At 45.4% G+C, this 19297-nt stretch overlaps 1 protein-coding gene across 5 annotated transcripts in view; it reads left to right on the plus strand.

The window, feature by feature from the left end:
- Positions 1-18900, plus strand: part of Mre11 (MRE11 double strand break repair nuclease) — a 47919-nt gene extending 29019 nt beyond the window's left edge. For 4 of the 5 annotated variants that reach the window (XM_087563565.1, XM_087563564.1, XM_087563566.1 and 1 more), the window contains exons 15-20: positions 4917-5133; positions 5995-6075; positions 8867-8925; positions 10372-10436; positions 12016-12091; positions 15658-18900. In XM_087563565.1, the coding sequence (XP_087419691.1) occupies positions 4917-5133; positions 5995-6075; positions 8867-8925; positions 10372-10436; positions 12016-12091; positions 15658-15714 (555 nt within the window). In that variant the 3' untranslated portion in view covers positions 15715-18900. 5 annotated transcript variants of the gene reach the window in all.
- Positions 18901-19297: the final 397 nt, after the last annotated feature.

The raw sequence follows: 19297 nt of genomic DNA on the forward strand, positions 1-19297 counted from the left end.
TTGAGCTCAGGTCACATCAGTGATGAGTGTGTGACTGTCATTGCTTTTCTCCCTGCTGCTCTTGTTAAAATGTATTTGTACATGTGATGGGCACAGATTTCAGAGAAAAATCCTCATTATTGAAAATAACATGGGGAGAGATATTTCTGAGTTAGAATGTTGGAATCCTAAGTCTCCTTAAGTGTTAAGAAAGGTAGATTTGAAAGTGCTTACTGAAGTTCTGGGCTTCTGACAGTCACTGGGGCTTGGTCACTCATGACTGAAATGTACACGTTTGTTTTCTGGTTGTGTGTTCTCTGGGTTTTGATGACTGCCGCTGTTTTCATGTTATTTCACACATTACTGACTCCTGCGCCTTCGTCTGAATTGCTTTCCGTTGGTTTTCGTGGTGGTGGTGAGTACAAGTGTGGGGGAATTGGACAGGTGTGGTCTTTGACCACGGAGTTTCCTCATCGGTGTCCTTAGTCTTTAAAAGCATAAGAGCTGGCGCTGAGGGCGGAGCTCAGTTGTCCAGTGCCTGCCCTGCATGTGTGAGGCTGTGGGATTCATCCCTGTCACCACCAAAAAATAAAAATAAAGGAAGGAATGGTGAATATTTTATATGGAAATGTAACATTTCAAGTGGGAGCCCTTCAAAGGAGTAAAATAAGCTTAAAACTTAGCTATATTTTTTAAAACATTTGCAGGTAACAGGATTTCCTGAGCATTTTAGTTGATTTTCTGTTGCTATATCAAAAAGCATAAAGTAGGGCTGGAGAGATGGCTCAGTGGTTAAGAGCACCTGACTGCTCTTCCAGAGGTCATGAGTTCAAATCCCAGCAACCATATGGTGGCTCACAACCATCTGTAAAGAGATCCGATGCCCTCTTCTGGTGTATATGAAGGCAGCTACAGTGTACTTATATATAATAAATAAATAAATCTTTAAAAAAAAAAAGCATAAAGTATAGAGAAATGTTTGAGCTCACAGTACCAGAAGCTGGGAAGGCCAGAGAACATGGTGCCAGCATCTAACTAGAGTCTTCCTAGAGGTTTCCGATTTGTCAGATGGCATGACACGGTAGGGAGTGAGCGTGCTAGCTTTCATTCAGGTCTGAGCCATTGCCTCCATAACTCAGGAGTGCATTGATCCTGTGAATAGATTAATCCACTCATGAGGCCTGACTCATGCAGTGACCACTCCATACTGTTGATAGAGGTGGCTTTGCACGTAAAGTTTCAGCATGTGAAGTCTGGATAAGCAGTTCCAGAATGCTGTGGGTCTGACAGGGCTTTCAGCGTCAGCATCCTACCCGACTTGAGTAATAGAGTTGACACGTCCCCAGGATGTAACTCCCAGATGTGTCAGGGTTTCTGAGCTCAGAATATAAATCCTATTACTATGCCCTAGTTATTTTAACAGACAGAATACATACCATAGAGCTACTTGTTGACATGGGGAAAACAAGGTAACTTGAAAACCTAGAGCCATGAACAGACAGTAAAGATTGGATTTTGAAGGCTGCCATGATCTCTATCCTGTGCACTGCTATCTCTTATGGTTCTATGAAAACAGCTGTTCCAGGTCTGGCACTCACTCCTTGTTTTTCCAGCTTTTCTGAATTTAGATGGGGTTGGTACACCCTTTCCAAATGTGGTGCTGATCCTAACCCAGAGTGAAGGGGAAATCTCAGGATGGGAGGAAGGACTCATGAGCCATACATACAAGGAATTGGTGTCCATGTGGTATTAAAAAGGGCTTCTTAAACTCAACAATAACAGCAACTTAAAAATGGACAAAAGCCTTGGCTAGACATCTTTTCAAAGGTTTTCATGTGCTCTGTCAGCACTTAAGGATCCTGAGTATTCACAATACAGAGAGACTTGCACCCCACATTAGAGAAGCAAGGGTGAACCCCCAGGGAGAGAGAGCAAGAATATGAGCAGAAAAGAACAAGGGTGAGGATTGGCACCTGTGTGTGCAGCTTGGAGCCCTATTCCTCCTGGTGCAAGGAGGACCAATGCCCTGGGGTGGAAAGCAATATGGCCACCCTTGAGAAAGGTAAAACAGGCTTAAGTATACAGCAAGGGGAGTGGAGGTGGAGCCTCAAGTGAATACTTACCTGCCAGTGCTCCAGAGTATGAGCGACAGTAGCCAAGCGAGACACAGCAGGTTTCTATCAGTCACTGCATGAGCAAAGGGAACGTCACCCCATCATTACCGTCTAACACGTGCTCCAATGCACATGAACACACACTGAGTGGGAAGGGGCCAGAGTCCACTGCACAAACATAACATTTCCTGTTTGTGCTGCTGTGTTCTTCAGTCATAGGGATGGAGCAGAACTGGGGTTCCCCGGGACTTGGGGGTAGAAAATGGGTAGAGTTTCAGTTTAAGATGAAGAATAAGTCCTAGAGTAACTTAAAGCTGTTGTGCAGAAATGTGAGCTAGAGCAGTGTTTGATTATAATATTTGAGAAAATGAAAATAAAGATGGTGTTTAGCCAAAGAAAGATAGATAATTTGGAAATGCTGGTTTGTCACTTAGCAGTAGACATCCCAGCGGGACTGGGGTTTACGTGCCTGTCACTGCTGCTACAGAGGTGCTGTGCTAGCTTGTCTTCTCAGCACCGCTGTCTGTGAGCGCATGCTCCATCGTCCCTCACCTTGTTCCGATGCTACACGTTTGATTTTGCGCATCCCAAGGGATTCTCTCTTGATGCTGTGTTTGGTTCATGCTTCCTTTTTGTAACAGTGAATGAGTGTCCCCCACACCCTGCTCTCGGAACTGAGGACTGAACCCCGTCCTTGGTGCTATACCGCTGAACCAAATTCCCTACCTCTGTGAGCAGGTTTTAATGTATATAAAGCATTCATGCGAGGTACCTACTTAACAGTGGGGAAGCGGGTAACTCATGCTTCTCTGTGTGTGCTCCCCATCCTCCCCGTCCTCCTCCTCCTCCTCTTCCTCCTTCTCCCTCTTTTCCTCCTCCCCCTCCTCCTCCCCCTCCTCTTCCTCTCTCCATGCGCCTTCTAAGTTTGTCATGTAGAAAAGTATCCACCTATTCCTGAAGTCTGTTGTTAATAGGAGTGGTGGGGAGTTAAGGCCTTTTCCATCTAGGGAAGGAAAATGTGGGGCCTCCTCCTTGCGTTCTGTTCATGGGAAGTGTATTACTATGTATGGGTCCCTGACCTGCTATCACTCTGCAGGTCTGTACTGGCATGCCAGCCCTGCGGGTACTCCTGGGCTCTGCTGTATTCATGGATAAGGTCTGCTGTCTGCTCTCTGTATGTTCAGTGCTGTCTACACTGGGCTGGCTTTGGGAGCACTGGGCGCCTGTCAGCAGTAGCAGTGGGCTCTGGCCTTAGAAATTTGCCTCAGAGTTCTTGGTGTCTGGATGGTGTGTGGGGATTTTTGCCTGTTTTGTTGTTTTATTTTTAACTTCTGTGTTGTGCCGGCATGGATGTCTGAACTACATGCTTGCCTAGTATCCAAATAGGCCAGAAGAAGGAGTTGAACTTCCTGAAAATGGAGCTGCTGATGAGTGTGAGTGCTGGGAGTCTAACCAACCCTGTGCAACAACAGCTCTTAACCTTGAGCGTCCTTTCCGCTCCCGGATGGTGTTTCTAAGCAATCTTCTCTAACTGTTCTTGGAAGATTAGACGCTTGATGGCATTTGTTTTTCTTTTTTTTCCCCCTGGGGCTCTAGGATGTTTTCAGGACCTGCGTTAGAACTCACATTTATTCTAACATTTTATGTCCGTATGTGTGCGTGTGATCATGTGTGGACATGTATGCAGAGGACAGTCCTGAGTGTTTTTCCTAGGTACTGCTACCCTGTCTGTGTTTGTGCATGTGGGGCAGAGATCAGTGTGGGCTGTCCTCCTCTATGACTTTCTTCCTTATTTTTTGAGAACCTGGAGCTTACTGATTAGACTAAGCTAGCAGGGCTCACAAGCTCCAGAGGCTGTCTGCCTCTTCCCCAGTGCTGTGGTACTAGACACATGCAGTGGCACCCATGTCTTTAACGTGGATTCTGGAGACCTAAACTCAGGTCCTCATGCTTGCACAGCAAGCACTTTACCAATCGAGTCGTCTCCCTAGCCATGACCTCCCCACACCTCCAATTGCTTTCTTTTTTTAATATAAAAAAAATCTGTTCATTTAGAGTTACAGTATTTGGCTGAATCTCAAATTTGTTTTTTTCTAAATGATTTCTTACAAAATGAAGAAAATGGGTATGCTTGGTTCCAAGATTCATTCTTTTTTTTTTTAAAGATTTATTTATTTTATGCATATGAGGTACACTATAGCTGTCTTAAGACACACTCATGTAAGTAAGGCATCAGATCCCATTTCAGATGGTTGTGAGCCACCATGTGGTTGCTGGGAATTGAACTCAGGACCTCTGGAAGTATAGTCAGTGCTCTTGACCACTGAGCCATCTCTCCAGCTCCTTTTTCAGTCTTTTTATAACAATTTATATAATATATGTAACAAGATAACAACTTATTATCTATGTGTTTCTGGGTATAAAAGTTATTTTAGGGGAAATTGTCATATTCAAAAATCAGAAAGAAAATAAATGCACCCTAAATTTTATGGGTTTTTTTCTTTCTCTTTTTAATTAAGAACTCATTCTAAAAAAGAATGACAGCTTGCAGCTGTCTCTATAAACATTGTGTAGGATGAGGAGTGATCTTCAGCCATCTTTTTTCTGGTTCTAGAAGCGCTGAACACAAAACTGAGGTTTTTGGAGACCCTTGTAAGAGGTCATAGCACAGGTACGGGTAGAGAACTTGGTTGGTAGAACACTCCTCTCCCCACTGGTGTATACAGCACACGTAGTGTGCACGGCAGCGCTCGTGGGTTGATGTGACTGGATGAGTGGTGGGCGTGATGCTGTCTCTACTGATGTGCTGTCCCTGCTGCACAGGCCATGAGCAGGGCCCGGGCCCTCAGGTCACAGTCGGAGAACGCCGCCTCAGCCTTCAGTGCAGATGACCTGAGTTTTGATATAACAGAGCAGACAGCAGATGACTCTGACGATAGCCAGTCAGCAGTGCCGAGCCGAGGCCGAGGTCGAGGCCGAGGACGAAGAGGAGGCAGAGGGCAGAGCACTGCACCCAGAGGAGGCTCTCAGAGAGGCCGAGGTCAGCACCCATCTTTGCCTTTCAACACCGCAGACTTGCAAGCTACAAGAGAAATGCTAAGTTGTGCCCTTTGGTTAGAATAGAACTGGGAGGTTTTGTTTCTAAAACAGTTGCTGCCTATAGTAGAGCTTGGATGAATTGTAACTGGCTGCATGCAGCCGTAGGGTTTTAGTTGTTTTTAAGTTTGATTAAGAGCCTCACTGGGCTCTTCTCCTGTATGTAGTCTCTCAGATATGGAGAAGTAATGAACGACAAATGTGAATGAAAGGAATGGCTAGCAAATGGCAATTCCGCATCAGAGAAATATGCCACTATCAGGAGACAAAGTACTTAGGTGTTACATTCTGGGCTGGAGAGGTGGCTCAGCAGTTCGAGCACTGGCTGCTCTTCCACAGGTCCTGAGTTCAATTCCCAGCACCCACATGGCAGCTCACAGTTCCAGGGGATCGATGCTCGCTTCTGCTCTGCAGGATCCTGCATACATGTGAGGCCATAAACACTTAAGCTTACACCGTGGCTCAATATCAGAGTTCGGAAGAGCCAGGCACGGCAGTGCACACTCAGACGTCTATGCGCGCGGTCTACATAGTCAGTTCCAGGGTAGCCAGAGCTACATAGTGAGACCTTGTCTCGGAAAAACAAGCCAAAAAAGAGCTCTGAAGAGTCAGCCTGTGGCCATTTCTATCATCTTTACACTTAACGGCTTAAGTGTAACTTAATCTGTAACTGAGGACAGTGTGACTACGAACAGTGTGAAAGCTGCTGGCTTTCTGTGCATGGCTCGTTCCTGAGCTCTCCCCTGCACTGTGCTCACTACAGCTGCCGAGGGAGCTTACTGACCACTTGTGATTCCTCCTGCAGACACTGGGCTGGGGATCTCTACTCGGGGCAGGAGCTCAAAGGCCACTGCGTCAACATCTAGAAATATGTCCATTATAGATGGTGAGTATACAGCCATAGTGTATACATTCCAGCCCAGGGAGGCCGAAGGCGCCTCCTTTGTAACCGCACTCCCTGCAGTCAGCAGCCACCCAGGGGATGGGGTAAAATACTCTCTAGAGACAGACATCTTGGGGCTGGAGATGAGCCTTGCCTGTGTCGAGCCCTAGGTTTGATTTCCCACAGCACTGAGGAAACAAAATAAAAAACTGAAAAAGGTTTGCCATGCCACAGGGATGTTGGAGCTTTTTAATTTTTTTAACGGATTAACTTGTAGAGTATAACTTCCCTTCCCTCTGACAGCTCCCAAGTGCAGAGAGAATGAGGCCGTGGGGGAGGGGAGAGTAGGTTGTCCCTGATAACCTGTGCTGGGAACTGCCTCAGTGTGCATGAGGGACTGAGCTGAGCTGTCTAATGCCATGGATAAAACAAGCGGACCCAGTGCCTGGCGCTTCAGGAGGCCCCTCCAAGAGCTTATTACTATAGCAAAATAAGAAACAGGGAACACAAAAAGAGAGTGCTGGCGTGGGTATGCCTCCCTGCCAAAGCCCTGCAGTGCTCTGTGCGGCACTAGGCTGGCTGTGTCTGGCTGTGGCTAAACCAGTGCCTTAGGCCAGGCTGCCCTTTCTCTTTCAGGGCTAATGGCTTTGTGTGAATAATTCTTTGATATGGTGTGTATACTTACCTTATTTAAAGCCTTAGTTACAGAGACTCTCCCCGTTTCCATTGTCATTAAGGTATCAGCTGTTACGTTTCCTTAAGGTAACCTTCCCTCAGCTTACTGTCTGTGGTCTTGTACCTATTGTGCTGTTGTTATTGTTGTTGTTGTTATTTTTATCCTGTTTAGGACTCATCCAACTTCATAGAGTTGTGTGCATTAGTGTTTCCTGACACTCTGCTATACTCTTGAGCTTCTGTCTGGGTGTTAACGATGTCCCCACCCATCCTCTGGTCACCTCCTCACTCCCTTTAGTCTCCTTTGTTCCTTAAACGGGAATTGATTTTTTTTTTTTTTTTTTTTTGTGTGGATAGATACACAAAACGTTTTTGTTACATTAAGTTTCACGAGGTTTTCTTTTTTTATATTTCTGTCTTTTCATGTTTTTTCAACTATTTATTTTTTGAGTTACAATAATTACACCATTTCACCCTTCCATTTCTTCTCTCCAAACCTTCCCCGTCCCTCTCCACATTGTTATTAATACAGTTTTCATTCATTGTTCCAAGCATATATACATACGTGTTTTCAACCTGGAGGTGCTGCACCCAAGAAGGTGTAGCATTGAAATTGTACTTGTAGATGTCCACTGTAGGGGAGCAGGGGACAGGTAAACAATGTTAGTTGAACTCCACACAACACAAGATTGTTTACTGTTAGGAAAGGAGGAAACATGCGTAGCCAACAGCTGCTGTCCATAGGAGTTGATGACCAGATTTCTTTCCACTGAAGTTGTTCAGCAGAGGAGACTGAGCAGAGAAAAGACATCTTATGGCCACTGCCTCGTGTGACTTACTACCCTGAGTCACTGTGCTTTTCATGCTAATACTCTGTGTGTGCTCCTGCTGCCTGCCAGGCACTTGCCAAAGCAATTTGCATTAAGCACCTCTTTCCTTTCAACAGCTTTCTGTGTGAAATATTGGCACTGGTTTACAGGTGAGGAAAGTGAGACTTGAATAAGCCAAGCAACTTGGCAGTGGCTGCTAGCCTGAAAGTCAGAGTGGGTTTAGTTCCAAAAGCAAACCTCTGACCTACCTAGGCACATGGCCTTCCTGACAAAACTGTCTTCTGATAAAAGTTACCTGCTTTCATAAGCACTCCTTCGTCAGTGGCTGTCCACTAGGGAGCTAAAGAAAGTTTCCAGGACCTCAGGACTGGGGACCATTAATAAGTGCTGACAACATTCTCTGAAAGCACTGTACTCTCTGGCTTTCTGTTCATGTGACCTGCTTCTCCATTGTAGAAAGTAGGGTGAGGCCTGTGAGTGAGAGGGCAGACCTGGTCTTCCGCCTTTCGTCTTTCTCTCAGACATCACAAGATCCAACACAGAAACCTGAGGTGGGAAGCCTGGGCAGTGATAAAGTTGGTCTGGGTAGAAAAACTGCTGAGGTCTCCTGACTAGAGACGTTGGGAGTCTGAGGGACACCTTGGCTATTTGTATGTCTCCCTTTGCCCAGTTTAGAGTGGAGGTTGTCCTGGAGAAGACACACGTAGGAGAAAGTGAACACTGACTGGCTGTTTGGATCTATTGCATGGTTCTATATCAAATGACAGGAAAGAGGCGGGGCTAGCAAAACTGCAAGTATTGATAAAGCAAAATGGAAGGTTTATGGAAAGCTCTATCAGGGAGTCGAGGATAAATGAGTTGCAGATTTCCCCTTTGGTGTGTTCTCATGCACCCAGTGTGGCTACAGGGAGAGGAGTGAGAGCTGGTGAAGCCTTGGAAAGCTTTGTCAGCAGAAAATGGTGGGAGGGCTAGTGTAGTTTACTTGGCTGAGTGACAGGACTTCATCTTTCAGGCCTGTTTTATAAATATTTTAATGTGGGTGTAATTATGAATTCTGCTTGTTACTCTATTTGAACAACCTGGGAAACCATGAGACTGATAGGCAAACTGGATGTCAAGTATATATAGTCTCACATCCTTTCAGATTTCAGAATATGCAGGTGGTTTTCAACTGACCATTCCAGGTTTTTGCAGGTAGGACTTTAGAATCCTTCAGCTGAGGAAGTGAGTACATGTTTTTAATTACTTTAAGGACCATGTTAACAAGCATTTCATTTTTCTTATACTAGCTTTCAGATCTACCCGACAGCAGCCTTCCAGAAATGTAGCCACTAAGAATTACTCAGAGGTAAGAAAATTGATTTCGATTTGGTTTTAATAATGTGCTTTCTGTGTTAGGACTTCCTAACAGGGATGTGGTGTAGACATCAGCACTGGTGAGAACTTGATGGTTATTTAGACTCTTAGGGCCAATAGCAAAGCTCACCGGTTCACCCTGCAAGTGCATTCGTTTCCTGTGTCTGGTAGCATTTTAAAGGACAGCAGTGCTGACCCAACCGCCTGACCTCTAAACCCCGACACAGAAGGTGTATTCGTCACGTGGAGGGAGGCACACTCTTTCACACCGCTGTGGACCAAAGACCAGGCTCGGGATCCTGTGTCCTGTTACAGATTTAACATGGGCCCTTTCTGCACTTGGGATTCTGCAAGCAAATTCAGGAAAGGTCTTACCTGCTGTCTCACTGTCATAATCCGTGAAACTTAAGCCCCAGGCCAGGGCTCTTCTTCCTGTGCCAGGCAGCCCTGCTTGGTGAGGTATACCCTGTACATGCAGGATGTGTAGCAGAGCCTGTGACCTCACAAGATGCTCTTTTGGAATTTTGTCTTTGGCTTCTTCCTCATTTACACTTTAGCAGGTGAAAACATAGCACATGCCTGTCAAGGGTCAAGGTAACACAGAACACAGGGCATGGTGGAATGGCGTGTCTACCTACCTGCTGCTCCCCGTGTAATCCAATACCTTATTTAAAGTTGGAGCTGATTGTTTTTAAAGATAGATTTATGTATTTATGTATTTATGTATTTATTTATTTATTTAATATATAAGTACACTATAGCTGTCTTCAGATACATCAGAAGAGGGCATCACATCCCATTACAGATGTTTGTGAGCCACCATGTGGTTGCTGGGAATTGAACTCAGGACCTCTGGAAGAACAGTCAGTGCTCTTAACCACTGAGGCATTTCTCCAGCCCGATTTTTTTCTTTTTAAATGAAGCTAATAGGTGGTTTTGGCAGTCCAGATCAATAATTTTAACACTCAGTGGGCAGAAGCCAGAAGAGTATGAGTTTGAAAGTGGACTGGGTTACTCAAGAAAGAAAAGTTTGCAGTTGAAACACTGACAGCCTTCACCTTATCAGAACCTAGGAAGAAAGCTGCAGGGCAGGGCTGCGCCTGCATTTGTACAAGTCACTCAGCTTTCTGTGTATTTTAGGGGCTCACGGTTATTAATGGCCAGTAGGCTGTAGCTAAGAGACTAACATTTGTAAAGGAAGAGGGACCTTGGTTGGAGGTCAGGCTGCATTTACCTTCTTCTCTGGGATCTGGAGATCAAACCCAGGGCCTCACTGCTTGACAGGTCCTCTACCACTGAGCCATATGCACTTCCGAGTTTGTGTTAATTGCAAGTGTTTGTGTGATTTGCCGGCCACATATCTGCATGTGTGTCTTGGTATTGTATTATTTAGTTCATCTGTTGAGATGAACCTGTTGCTTGGTTTCTTCCTCTGTAGACCATTGAGGTGGATGAATCTGATGACGATGACAGTTTTCCTACCAGCTCCAGGGCTGATCAAAGGTAGGCCAGGGACATCCTTTGAAAATAAAAATATAATTATGCAGAATTCTATGGCAATACATCTTTCTATGCTAGAGAGGATAAATAGAATCCTTTTCATCTAGCAATTATGTAGAGAAATGAAAAACAGATATGATTCAGCACTGCTGTATGCATTTCCTCTGAAAAACAGCCTGTGACTCATGTCCTCTTGTCTCTATTACCCCGTTCCCTTCTTCATGAAAGAGTGGCTTCTCAGAAATAGAAAATGCTTTCTTAATCCTGGATTTCAGACTTAATTTTCACTGTACATTTTCTCTGCCTTACATATACACTGCTTTACCAAACAGCGGAATCGGCTGATATGAACTTTGGGGTCCTTACGTGTCTGTCTGGACTTCCTCTATCACTTCTGTGGCTAATGTGCACTTCCTCTGGGGTGCTAATATGGCTGGCTGGACCTATTCTGGAGTACTTGCATGGTTGACATAGACTTACTCAATTCTGGAGTAATTAATTGACTTACTTTGGCGTATTTACTAAACTTTGTTTAAAAATCACTATTTTCTTTTATGTATTAACATTTTGGGCAAATACTGTTTACTTTAAACTTAATGGAAAGTTCTGCTTAAGAACGTAATAGAAGGGGCTGGAAAGATGGCGGAGTAGTTGAGCTACTTGGTGCTCCTGTGGATAAACTAGGGTTTGCTTCCTAGGACCCACGTGATGGCTCACAGTCATTTGTAACTTCAGTTCCGCAGGGATCCGTCTGGCCACAGGGATTGTATAGGCCTTGCCACATGCATACTTGTAGGCAAAACATCCATCTACATAAAAGAAAAATCATCTTTAAAAGAAAACAGTCTGTAGCCCCCTCTGTTTTCTAACATTTTCGGTCTTTATATTCTATTAGGTCTGGTGGTACATAACAGATTTTGATAAGGCTCCAGCCTGGGGGAGTTAAATTAAATTATGCTGTAAGGGTTAGCCACATAGAACTACATTAGGGATGAGTAAATTAGCTCATAATCGTGTGTGAAATGCTGTGACTCGGGCTCTGCATTGTGGGTGCTCATGTGGCAGGAGATACTCTGGAGAGTGCTGAGCTTGTCCCCGACTCTGTGCAGCTCCCCATGAAGGGAAAGCACTGTGGGATTACACATGGAGGGGAGCAGGTCCTACAGTGGGGCAGGAGTCAGCACTCAGGTGGTGCTAGCAAATCCGACCATGGCCTAGTGTTCAAGCATATCAGCACATAGCTCTTTAAAAAACATTTCCCCATTTGACAGATGAGGACATTTAGGTGCAGAGGGGGTAGCATAGATAGGAAATGGGGTTTTTTGTTTGTTTGTTTTTCTATTAGAACGTGTTTACCCTAAAAACATTCAATAACTGAGAGACAGACAGTGCTGCTCTTAGGGCTCCTCAGAGAATCAGCCCACAGTGTGTGTGTAATATATTGTCCCTTAGTGCACACAGATGCATGAAATTATTATATATGTTAAGGGAGCTGTGTGTCGTTTGTACTCAGTGGTTGCTATGGGATTGAAGCTCGTACGATGTTCTTATTCGTTGTCTTTGGCTTTTCTTTCTTCCTCAGGTGGTCGGGCACAGCACCTAGCAAACGGATGTCCCAGAGCCAGACAGCCAAAGGGGTGGACTTTGAATCAGACGAGGTAATCGTCCTGTCATTGACTTTTTTTTTTTACCTTAGCCGTCTATGACATGTGAATAGAGACCACTGGCTAGGCACACTACAACTTATACTTTAGGCTCCCTGATAGCCTTGCTGTGAGTGGTAATGCTAAGTGTCAGTGTGTGCCCCCAGTGTAATGTCCTCCAAAGGCATGCAGGAGTTTAAAGCTCGCCGGTCACTCTGCTCTCACTTGTCCCATTAGTGTGATCGAAGCTGGGGGATTTAATTTGGTTTTAATTTAGCTTCTGCCTTTCATATTTGGAGAGTGGGGTGGCGCTGGTCTAGAAGCTTTTAAGGTTAATGTGGTGAAATGTCCCTGCACTCTGGACAGAATACTACCTCAGCACACATGCACCGTGAGGACAGAGTGGGGTCTTCACTGAACTGTCACAGTCTGTCACTCACGGGCAGTGGGAGGAAGTGTAGTCAGGGTGCGTCTCTCTGTGTTCCTTGGATCAGAGCTGTGAGACACAGAGCCCTGGCCTTTCCTGCTCCCTCATGGCTGCCACTTGAACCTCTGTAGGCTTTCCAGAAGATTGTCAAGCCTGCCTTCATTTTCATTTAGTTTTTATTTCTAAACAATTATGTTTAGAATTAATTATGTTGTAGTCAGAACACATAACACAAAAATCACATCCAAACTCTTTTAAATGTAGCTTAGTAGTATTAAATATGTTCTTGTTGTAAAACAGACCTCAAGTGAGGTAAGCCAGACACAGAAAGACAAAATGGTATACACTCGCTTTTAAGAGGACGTTAGCTGTGGAGTAAAGGATAACCATGCTACAGTCCACAGGCTAAGTAATAAGGAATGCCTGAGGTGTGTGGGGGGGAGGAGGGGCACACAGGGATCTTCCCGGGAAGGGAAATAGAATAGATTTTGCGGATGGATTAGGGCAGGTGGAGATCAGGTGGGATGGGGGATGGAGGGAAAGAATACTGGGAGACAACTCCAAGGGTGACATTAGTGGAGACTCCTCCTAATGGGGACACCGAGCCTGAAATAGCCATCCTCTGTAACCATGCAAGACCCCAAGTGCAGGGATTGGGACACCAACCCAGCATCAAAACCTCTCACCTCTGTTCTGACTGCATGATATGCTGGTACCAGAGCCTATCATCATCATCACCATCATCAGAGACTTCATCCAGCAACCGATGGAAGCAGGTGCAGGTCCAACAGGCAAACATTTGCAGAGCTTGGGAGTCCTGCAGAGGGGGAGGAAGAGTTGGGGGACCCAGAGGCATCAAGGCTCAGAGTCAACTGACTCAAGTGGGCTCACAGAGATCAGGGAGCTTCTCTGGTCTGACCTAGGCACTCAGCATGTACGTTATGACTGTGTAGCTTGGTGTCCTTGTAGGACTCCTAATTGGGAGCAGGAACCGTGTCTGACTCTTTTGCCTGCCTTTGGGACCCTTTCCCACCTACTGGGTTGCCTTTTGTGAGAATGTGTGTCTGGTTTTATTGTAACTTGTTATATTTGGTTAATGTCCCTGGAAGGCCTGCTCTTTTCTGAGGGGAGGAGGAAAAGGAGAAGGGTGAACCTGAGAGAGAGGGGAGATGGAGTATGAAAGGAGGTGAGAGAGGGAAAAAACAGTCCAAGGGCTTTCATTTTACAGAACCACAAATGTGCCCCTTAAACACACCCCAGTCCATCCCTCGTCCCCAGCCACCGATACTTACCATTCTGTTCTCTTTTCTTTGACTTTGTTTGCTATGTGTCCCTGTGTAATGAAATTTCTATTGATTTTTGTGTGATTGGCTTGTCCCACTTGCAAAGTGTCCTTAGTGGCCATCCTGCTCTCTGTGCCTCAACTCTCTGTTTTGAGCATCTGCTGTTGCTGCCATGCTCCTTATGCCTTAGCTCTCAGTTTGCCAGCTTCCTGCACCTCAGGCTGTGACTTTGGTCTCTCTGTTGAGTGATGACATGTTGCTGCCAGTAGGGAAGCAGGCACACATCTGGATGTCCATGGATGGTCGTTTAAAATGAGTATAACCAACGGGTGAGAGGGTGGCTTGCTGCATAAGTACAAGGCCCTGAGACCTGAAGTCTGATACGCACATAAAAACTGGGCATGGCCACATGGATTCTAGGAGCTTAGAAGCAGCAGATGCACTTGAACCAAAAAGTGCATACACACAGAAGGAAAAATGTATGTGTGCTAATTTGCATGTAACTAGAGAAGAATCGAAGGCACGTTCGAAGTTTTCCTTTGTATGTCTTTAATGAGGCCTGCCTTTGACAGTAAAGGAAGCAGATCAGCAAGATTTGAATTTGTGCCTCTCAGGGCATCCATTTCTCACTAGTAAACTCCCTAAAACACAGATTTGTTCAAGTCATAAGTCAGGTCTAATGCTAAATGATCATTGGTGTTTACTGACATCTTATGATAACAATTTTATAAAAGTATTTATCTGTCAAATGTGTAGCTATAAAGTCCAGTCCTTCTAGTCTGTCTTTCATCAGATTATAAGCAGGCTTTTTATAAGGCTGTTGTTTCTGCTTTGTGACCGGGTTTCAGCCCTGGGCCTGGCACATGCTCGGCCAGCTCTCGGCCAGCTCTCAACCACTGAGCTGTAGCTCCAGCCTTTGCCTCTTTCCCTTGAGACAGGGCTCACACAGCTACCAAGGCTTTGTGCTCACTCTACAGCTCAAACAGGCCTTGAACTTGTGACCTGTTGGCCTCAGGCTCCCCAGAAGTTGGGGTGACAAGCCTGTGACTCCAGACCTAGCTAGTTGTTCTCATTCTTATTAAGTTCTTGGTTAACGTAGATGTTCCTGTTTATTCTCCCTGTGCTTGTAGTCTGCATCCATCAACTCGGGACACCTGAAATGCTCCAGCTACTTTTTCTGGCAAAAGCTGAAGACAGCTTTACTCAGTTCTTCCTCTGTCTGCCTGAAACCAGTCTATTCTGTTGTGAAAGGGTGACAGGAAACAAGAGTCACAGTCCTTGGTACTTTTCTCTGTGACTACCTTGTCTGTTGACTCAATTTCCAAGAGGGCAGAAGAGTGAATAAGTCTAGGTGAGGCCAACGAGACTCAGTGGTGAAGCGACTGCCGCACAAGCCCAGCTGCCACTGCACAAGCTGGCAGCCCAAGTTTGTGAGCCCTGAGGCCCACAAAGGTAGGATGAGAAAGTGTTTCTGTGAAGTTGTCCTGATGGAGCACACGACTGTGCGTGGAAGGGCACACATATACATAGTCGTATTAATAATAATAGTAATGATAATGGGAATGAGAAAACTTCACGAACGGAATAAAAAATGACGTGAATATTTTCTGTCCTGGCTCTCCTACACCTCGTACTTTTACTAAGGTTTGTGACTGGAAAAAGTGTGTGCATTGTGTGTTACAGATGTGTTCAGTCACACGAGGGCTGGCAGATGTTTAATGCACAAAGAACTGACTCGAGCATTTACATTCCAGTTCAGAGGAATGGGTCTGATAAGTGTGGCTTCCCTGACACCGTTTTAATCGGAAGAGTTTCTTTCTTGGCTCAGAGAGGATGGTCACTGACATAGCATAATGTTTGTGTCATTTCAGGACGATGACGACGACCCTTTCATGAGTGGTAGTTGCCCAAGAAGAAACCGAAGATAATGTTGTTAGTAGAACTTAAAAGTTGTCCCGCTGCAGGAAGAAATCGCAGCAGCGTATGCTAACTTTACAGCTGGCGGTGTTTTATCGCTGCAGCACTACAGGAGTCTGAAAAGCCTGGGATTCTATTTTAAAATATTGTTTCCTGAAGGTGACTCTCTTAAGCCATTTCCTAGGCCGGTGGTAAGGAGATTGCTGCTTCTCCTTAGCCTTTAATCTGCTTGTTATCATTGTCTGGGGCTGCTTTAAGAATGTTAATTTCCTGACATAACTGTGTTTCCTGCTTGTAAGAACTTTGCTAAAATTCCATTGTTGAATGAAGATTAGAGAAAACCCTCCATTATCCATTCCTGCTTCTGATCAGAGACTGTCAGCCTCCAGTGCCTCAGCTAGCAGAGTTGATGTGACAGCTTACCGGGGCTGTAACCATTTCCTGTCTCCCCAGGAAGCAAGGCCCTCCTGTGTGTGTGGTGGGGGGAGCAGTCTGAGCTCCCTGGTTGTTAGCAAGTGTGTGGATTTCAGAGTGTGCTGGAGGACGGTCCACTAGGGCCAGAAGGGCCTTATATTTCAGTAATTAGTATAAGGTTTTTGTTGAAACCATTTTGGTTGTTTTGGTTTTGGTCTTTATTCACGTTGTAGCAGAGACTCAGATCCTGTCCCCACTGAGCAGTAGTCATTTTCTTGATCACTCTGTCATTCATGACAAGCTCTTTTTCTCTCTCAACTCTTGTCAGGGAGAAAAGCTTAATAGGATTTTTCTGTTTCTTAAAGATAGTGAAAAAGCTTTCTTAGGCCAAACAGCCAGCTGACCTTGTGGTTAGTTCAGGCTGACATACCACAGTTCAGTTTCTGCCCGGAGTCGGGGCCAGGCCTCCTTGACCAGCAGCAGCACTGTACCATGGCTTTGGTTGCTATAAACATCTCTGAATACACGGTTCCAAAACTGACGGAAACAGCAAGCTTACATTTTCTTACTTGTTTTAGGAAGAAAATAAAAATGTAATCCTTTCAGAGTTGAGTTAAATAATCTTTTTTTTTTCTTTTTTTCCGGAGCTGGGGACCGAACCCAGGGCCTTGCGCTTGCTAGGCAAGCGCTCTACCACTGAGCTAAATCCCCAACCCGAGTTAAATAATCTTATTCCCTCTTTCACACTCTAAGAAGCTCTGCTGGTCTTTTAATTTTATAGGGCAAATGTGGTCAAACATTCTTGAGGAAATCTGGCTCCTTCTAGCACAGCAACATGATGTTCTTCCCAGATGTAGACACCAGCGTTTAGGCCAAACAGTGTTCATGGCCATCAAATTAATCAGTGTTTGGAGCCCAGCACCTGACAGTACCACCATGTCTCGAATGTGATCTGAGTCAGAATTACAGCCCAGTGCTAATGAGCTGCTTAGAGGAGCTTTGTAACTGATGTGAGCACAGGATTGTCAGGGGAGCATTAAGAGCAGAAGGCATGGTCCTGTCAGATTGCTTCAGGCAGTTCTTCCCATCCCCATCTTTATCACATTAAATCTCAAGTGTTCCAGGGTCTGAATGGAGAAGAAGTGTGGGGCTCTGTGGGGTGGAGGCTAGTGGGAGGTGGTACTCCCTGATGCAGAGTTGTGGCCAGCATCGGGTAGTGCCTAGGCATGTGTGCCAGCAAGATGTTCCTAGGTGAGTGACAGTGAGGATTTGGTCACAAAAGTCCCTGACAGGCTCCTGGAAAGGTTAGTGAGTCTTTTCCTCCATCAAAAACCCTCAGCTAGAGTATAGAGTGATGCTGATAGCTGCTAGGGGAAGTGAGTCCCTGGCAGTGTGGGACTCTACCATGAGTAGCCTGCAGCAGACCCTAGCAGGATGGGAAGTACAAAGAGCTGAGACTGGTATTGAAGGTCATTCACAAAGCCTGGGGTTTAGAGACAGCAGAAATCTGGCCTTGGTGACATTTGGTGACAGTTTTCAGGCCTGTGGGTGTCAGGATAGAGTCTTGGGATCTGGAACAAGTTACTCTTCACTGACAGGTTTCTGAGAGGGAGTGCCACAGGTTCAGAAAATAAAGGAGATAGGAATGCTGGGCTCAGGAAGTCTTGCAAAGCTCTGTCTTTATGCCAAGCAAGTTTCTTCAGAAGTACCTCTTGTAGACAGTGTGTCTTGGGAAAATAGGACATAAGCAGAAAGCTACCATACAATGGGATGAAGTTGGCGGGAAGCTATCAAGCCATGTTGCACAAGGGAAACATGGGATATCTCAAGGGCATCATAGACTGAGCTCACAGTGGCCTTGGAATGTATAAATTCAGTCTCTTCAGAGGGAAAAGATAAGTTCTCAGGAACCAAAATTTTACTCCTTCATAGCCCCAGCCCAGACCTTGCCAAGTGTGCCTTGGGTGAGGACACCGAACTGAGCTCTTTGTCCTCTCATGGGGCGTCTTGAGGGTGCCTTGGATCGGCCTGGCTCCCAACAGCCTACCAGATGATTTTTGAGCACCCTGTTTGCTCCTACGTATGTGACGATCCACACGAATGAAGACCTTTGTCCATTATGCTTACCAAAGAGTCCATCCCTTCCTGGCACTGCATCCTGGGAGTATGTGTGGGGTGCACTGTACCTCTAGCTGCTTACAGGTCAGGCTCTCAACAGGCACAGCTTAATTTACGAACACGCTCACGTTTCGTTTATTTTTATAAACCTTTAAAGTTGCTGATGACGATAACTATAGAAAAGCCATGCCTTAAACTGTGAAGGGACTCCTCTTGGGCAGGAGCCGGTGGGATGGACTCGCCATGGAGGAGCTGTGGCTGCAGGGAGCAGTGTGGCAGTTCTGCCGATGGAGGCACTTCGGGGTTAGAACAGCGAATGCCCATGCCTAGGTTTGTGCGGGGATTGAGAATCTAGTCCGAAAAGCTGCACTCACCCTCGATTATGTGCAGGCTGCGTGTCCACCTCTCCCCACCCACTGCATAGAAGGCTCATTTGGTGTGTTTTACATGTAAAGATTCTGGAAGAGTCAATAGTCGATGTCTTCATAAAGGAAAAACAAATCTTACTAGAAAAACTAAGTGAAAGTGGTCTCCTGGCATGAAGTGATATTTCCTCCAAACTGTATCTGTCAGATGTTTAATTCCAACTAGTATTTTGAGGGTTTTAAGAACTGACATTAAAATATTATAAAAGAATTATATAATAAAGATTTGTTTTTGATGAATTTTGAGTGGGTTTCTTGGACCTGATCACACCATACTTTTAGTTTGTTGTTTGTGAAGTTGGGCACTTGGCTGTGGCCATTAGAGTGTCCTTCAGATCACACTCCTCTAGTTCTCCTTAAGTTCTTCGGATGTCTGGCTGCACCCTCTCTTTGGCTACAGCCCGTCAGCAGTTGGGTACTTGGTTCTCTGATCCTTTTCATGGGATAACTAGTGTGCCGGGTTCGAACCCACTCCTCCAGCCACATGTTCTAGAGGCTCTGCCCAGCTCCATGCCCACCTTGGTGCCCTGTTTCTTCCACATCTGCCTCGTTAGCCACTCTTAAACTGTCATTGCCTATTTTAAGGACTAGACACACTGTTTTCCAACAGGTGATTTAAATGCCACTGTTCATTTTG

The sequence above is a fragment of the Rattus norvegicus genome, chromosome 8, assembly GCF_021556685.1.
Source record: "Rattus norvegicus strain SHRSP/BbbUtx chromosome 8, alternate assembly SHRSP_T2T, whole genome shotgun sequence".
Taxonomy (NCBI): domain Eukaryota; kingdom Metazoa; phylum Chordata; class Mammalia; order Rodentia; family Muridae; genus Rattus; species Rattus norvegicus.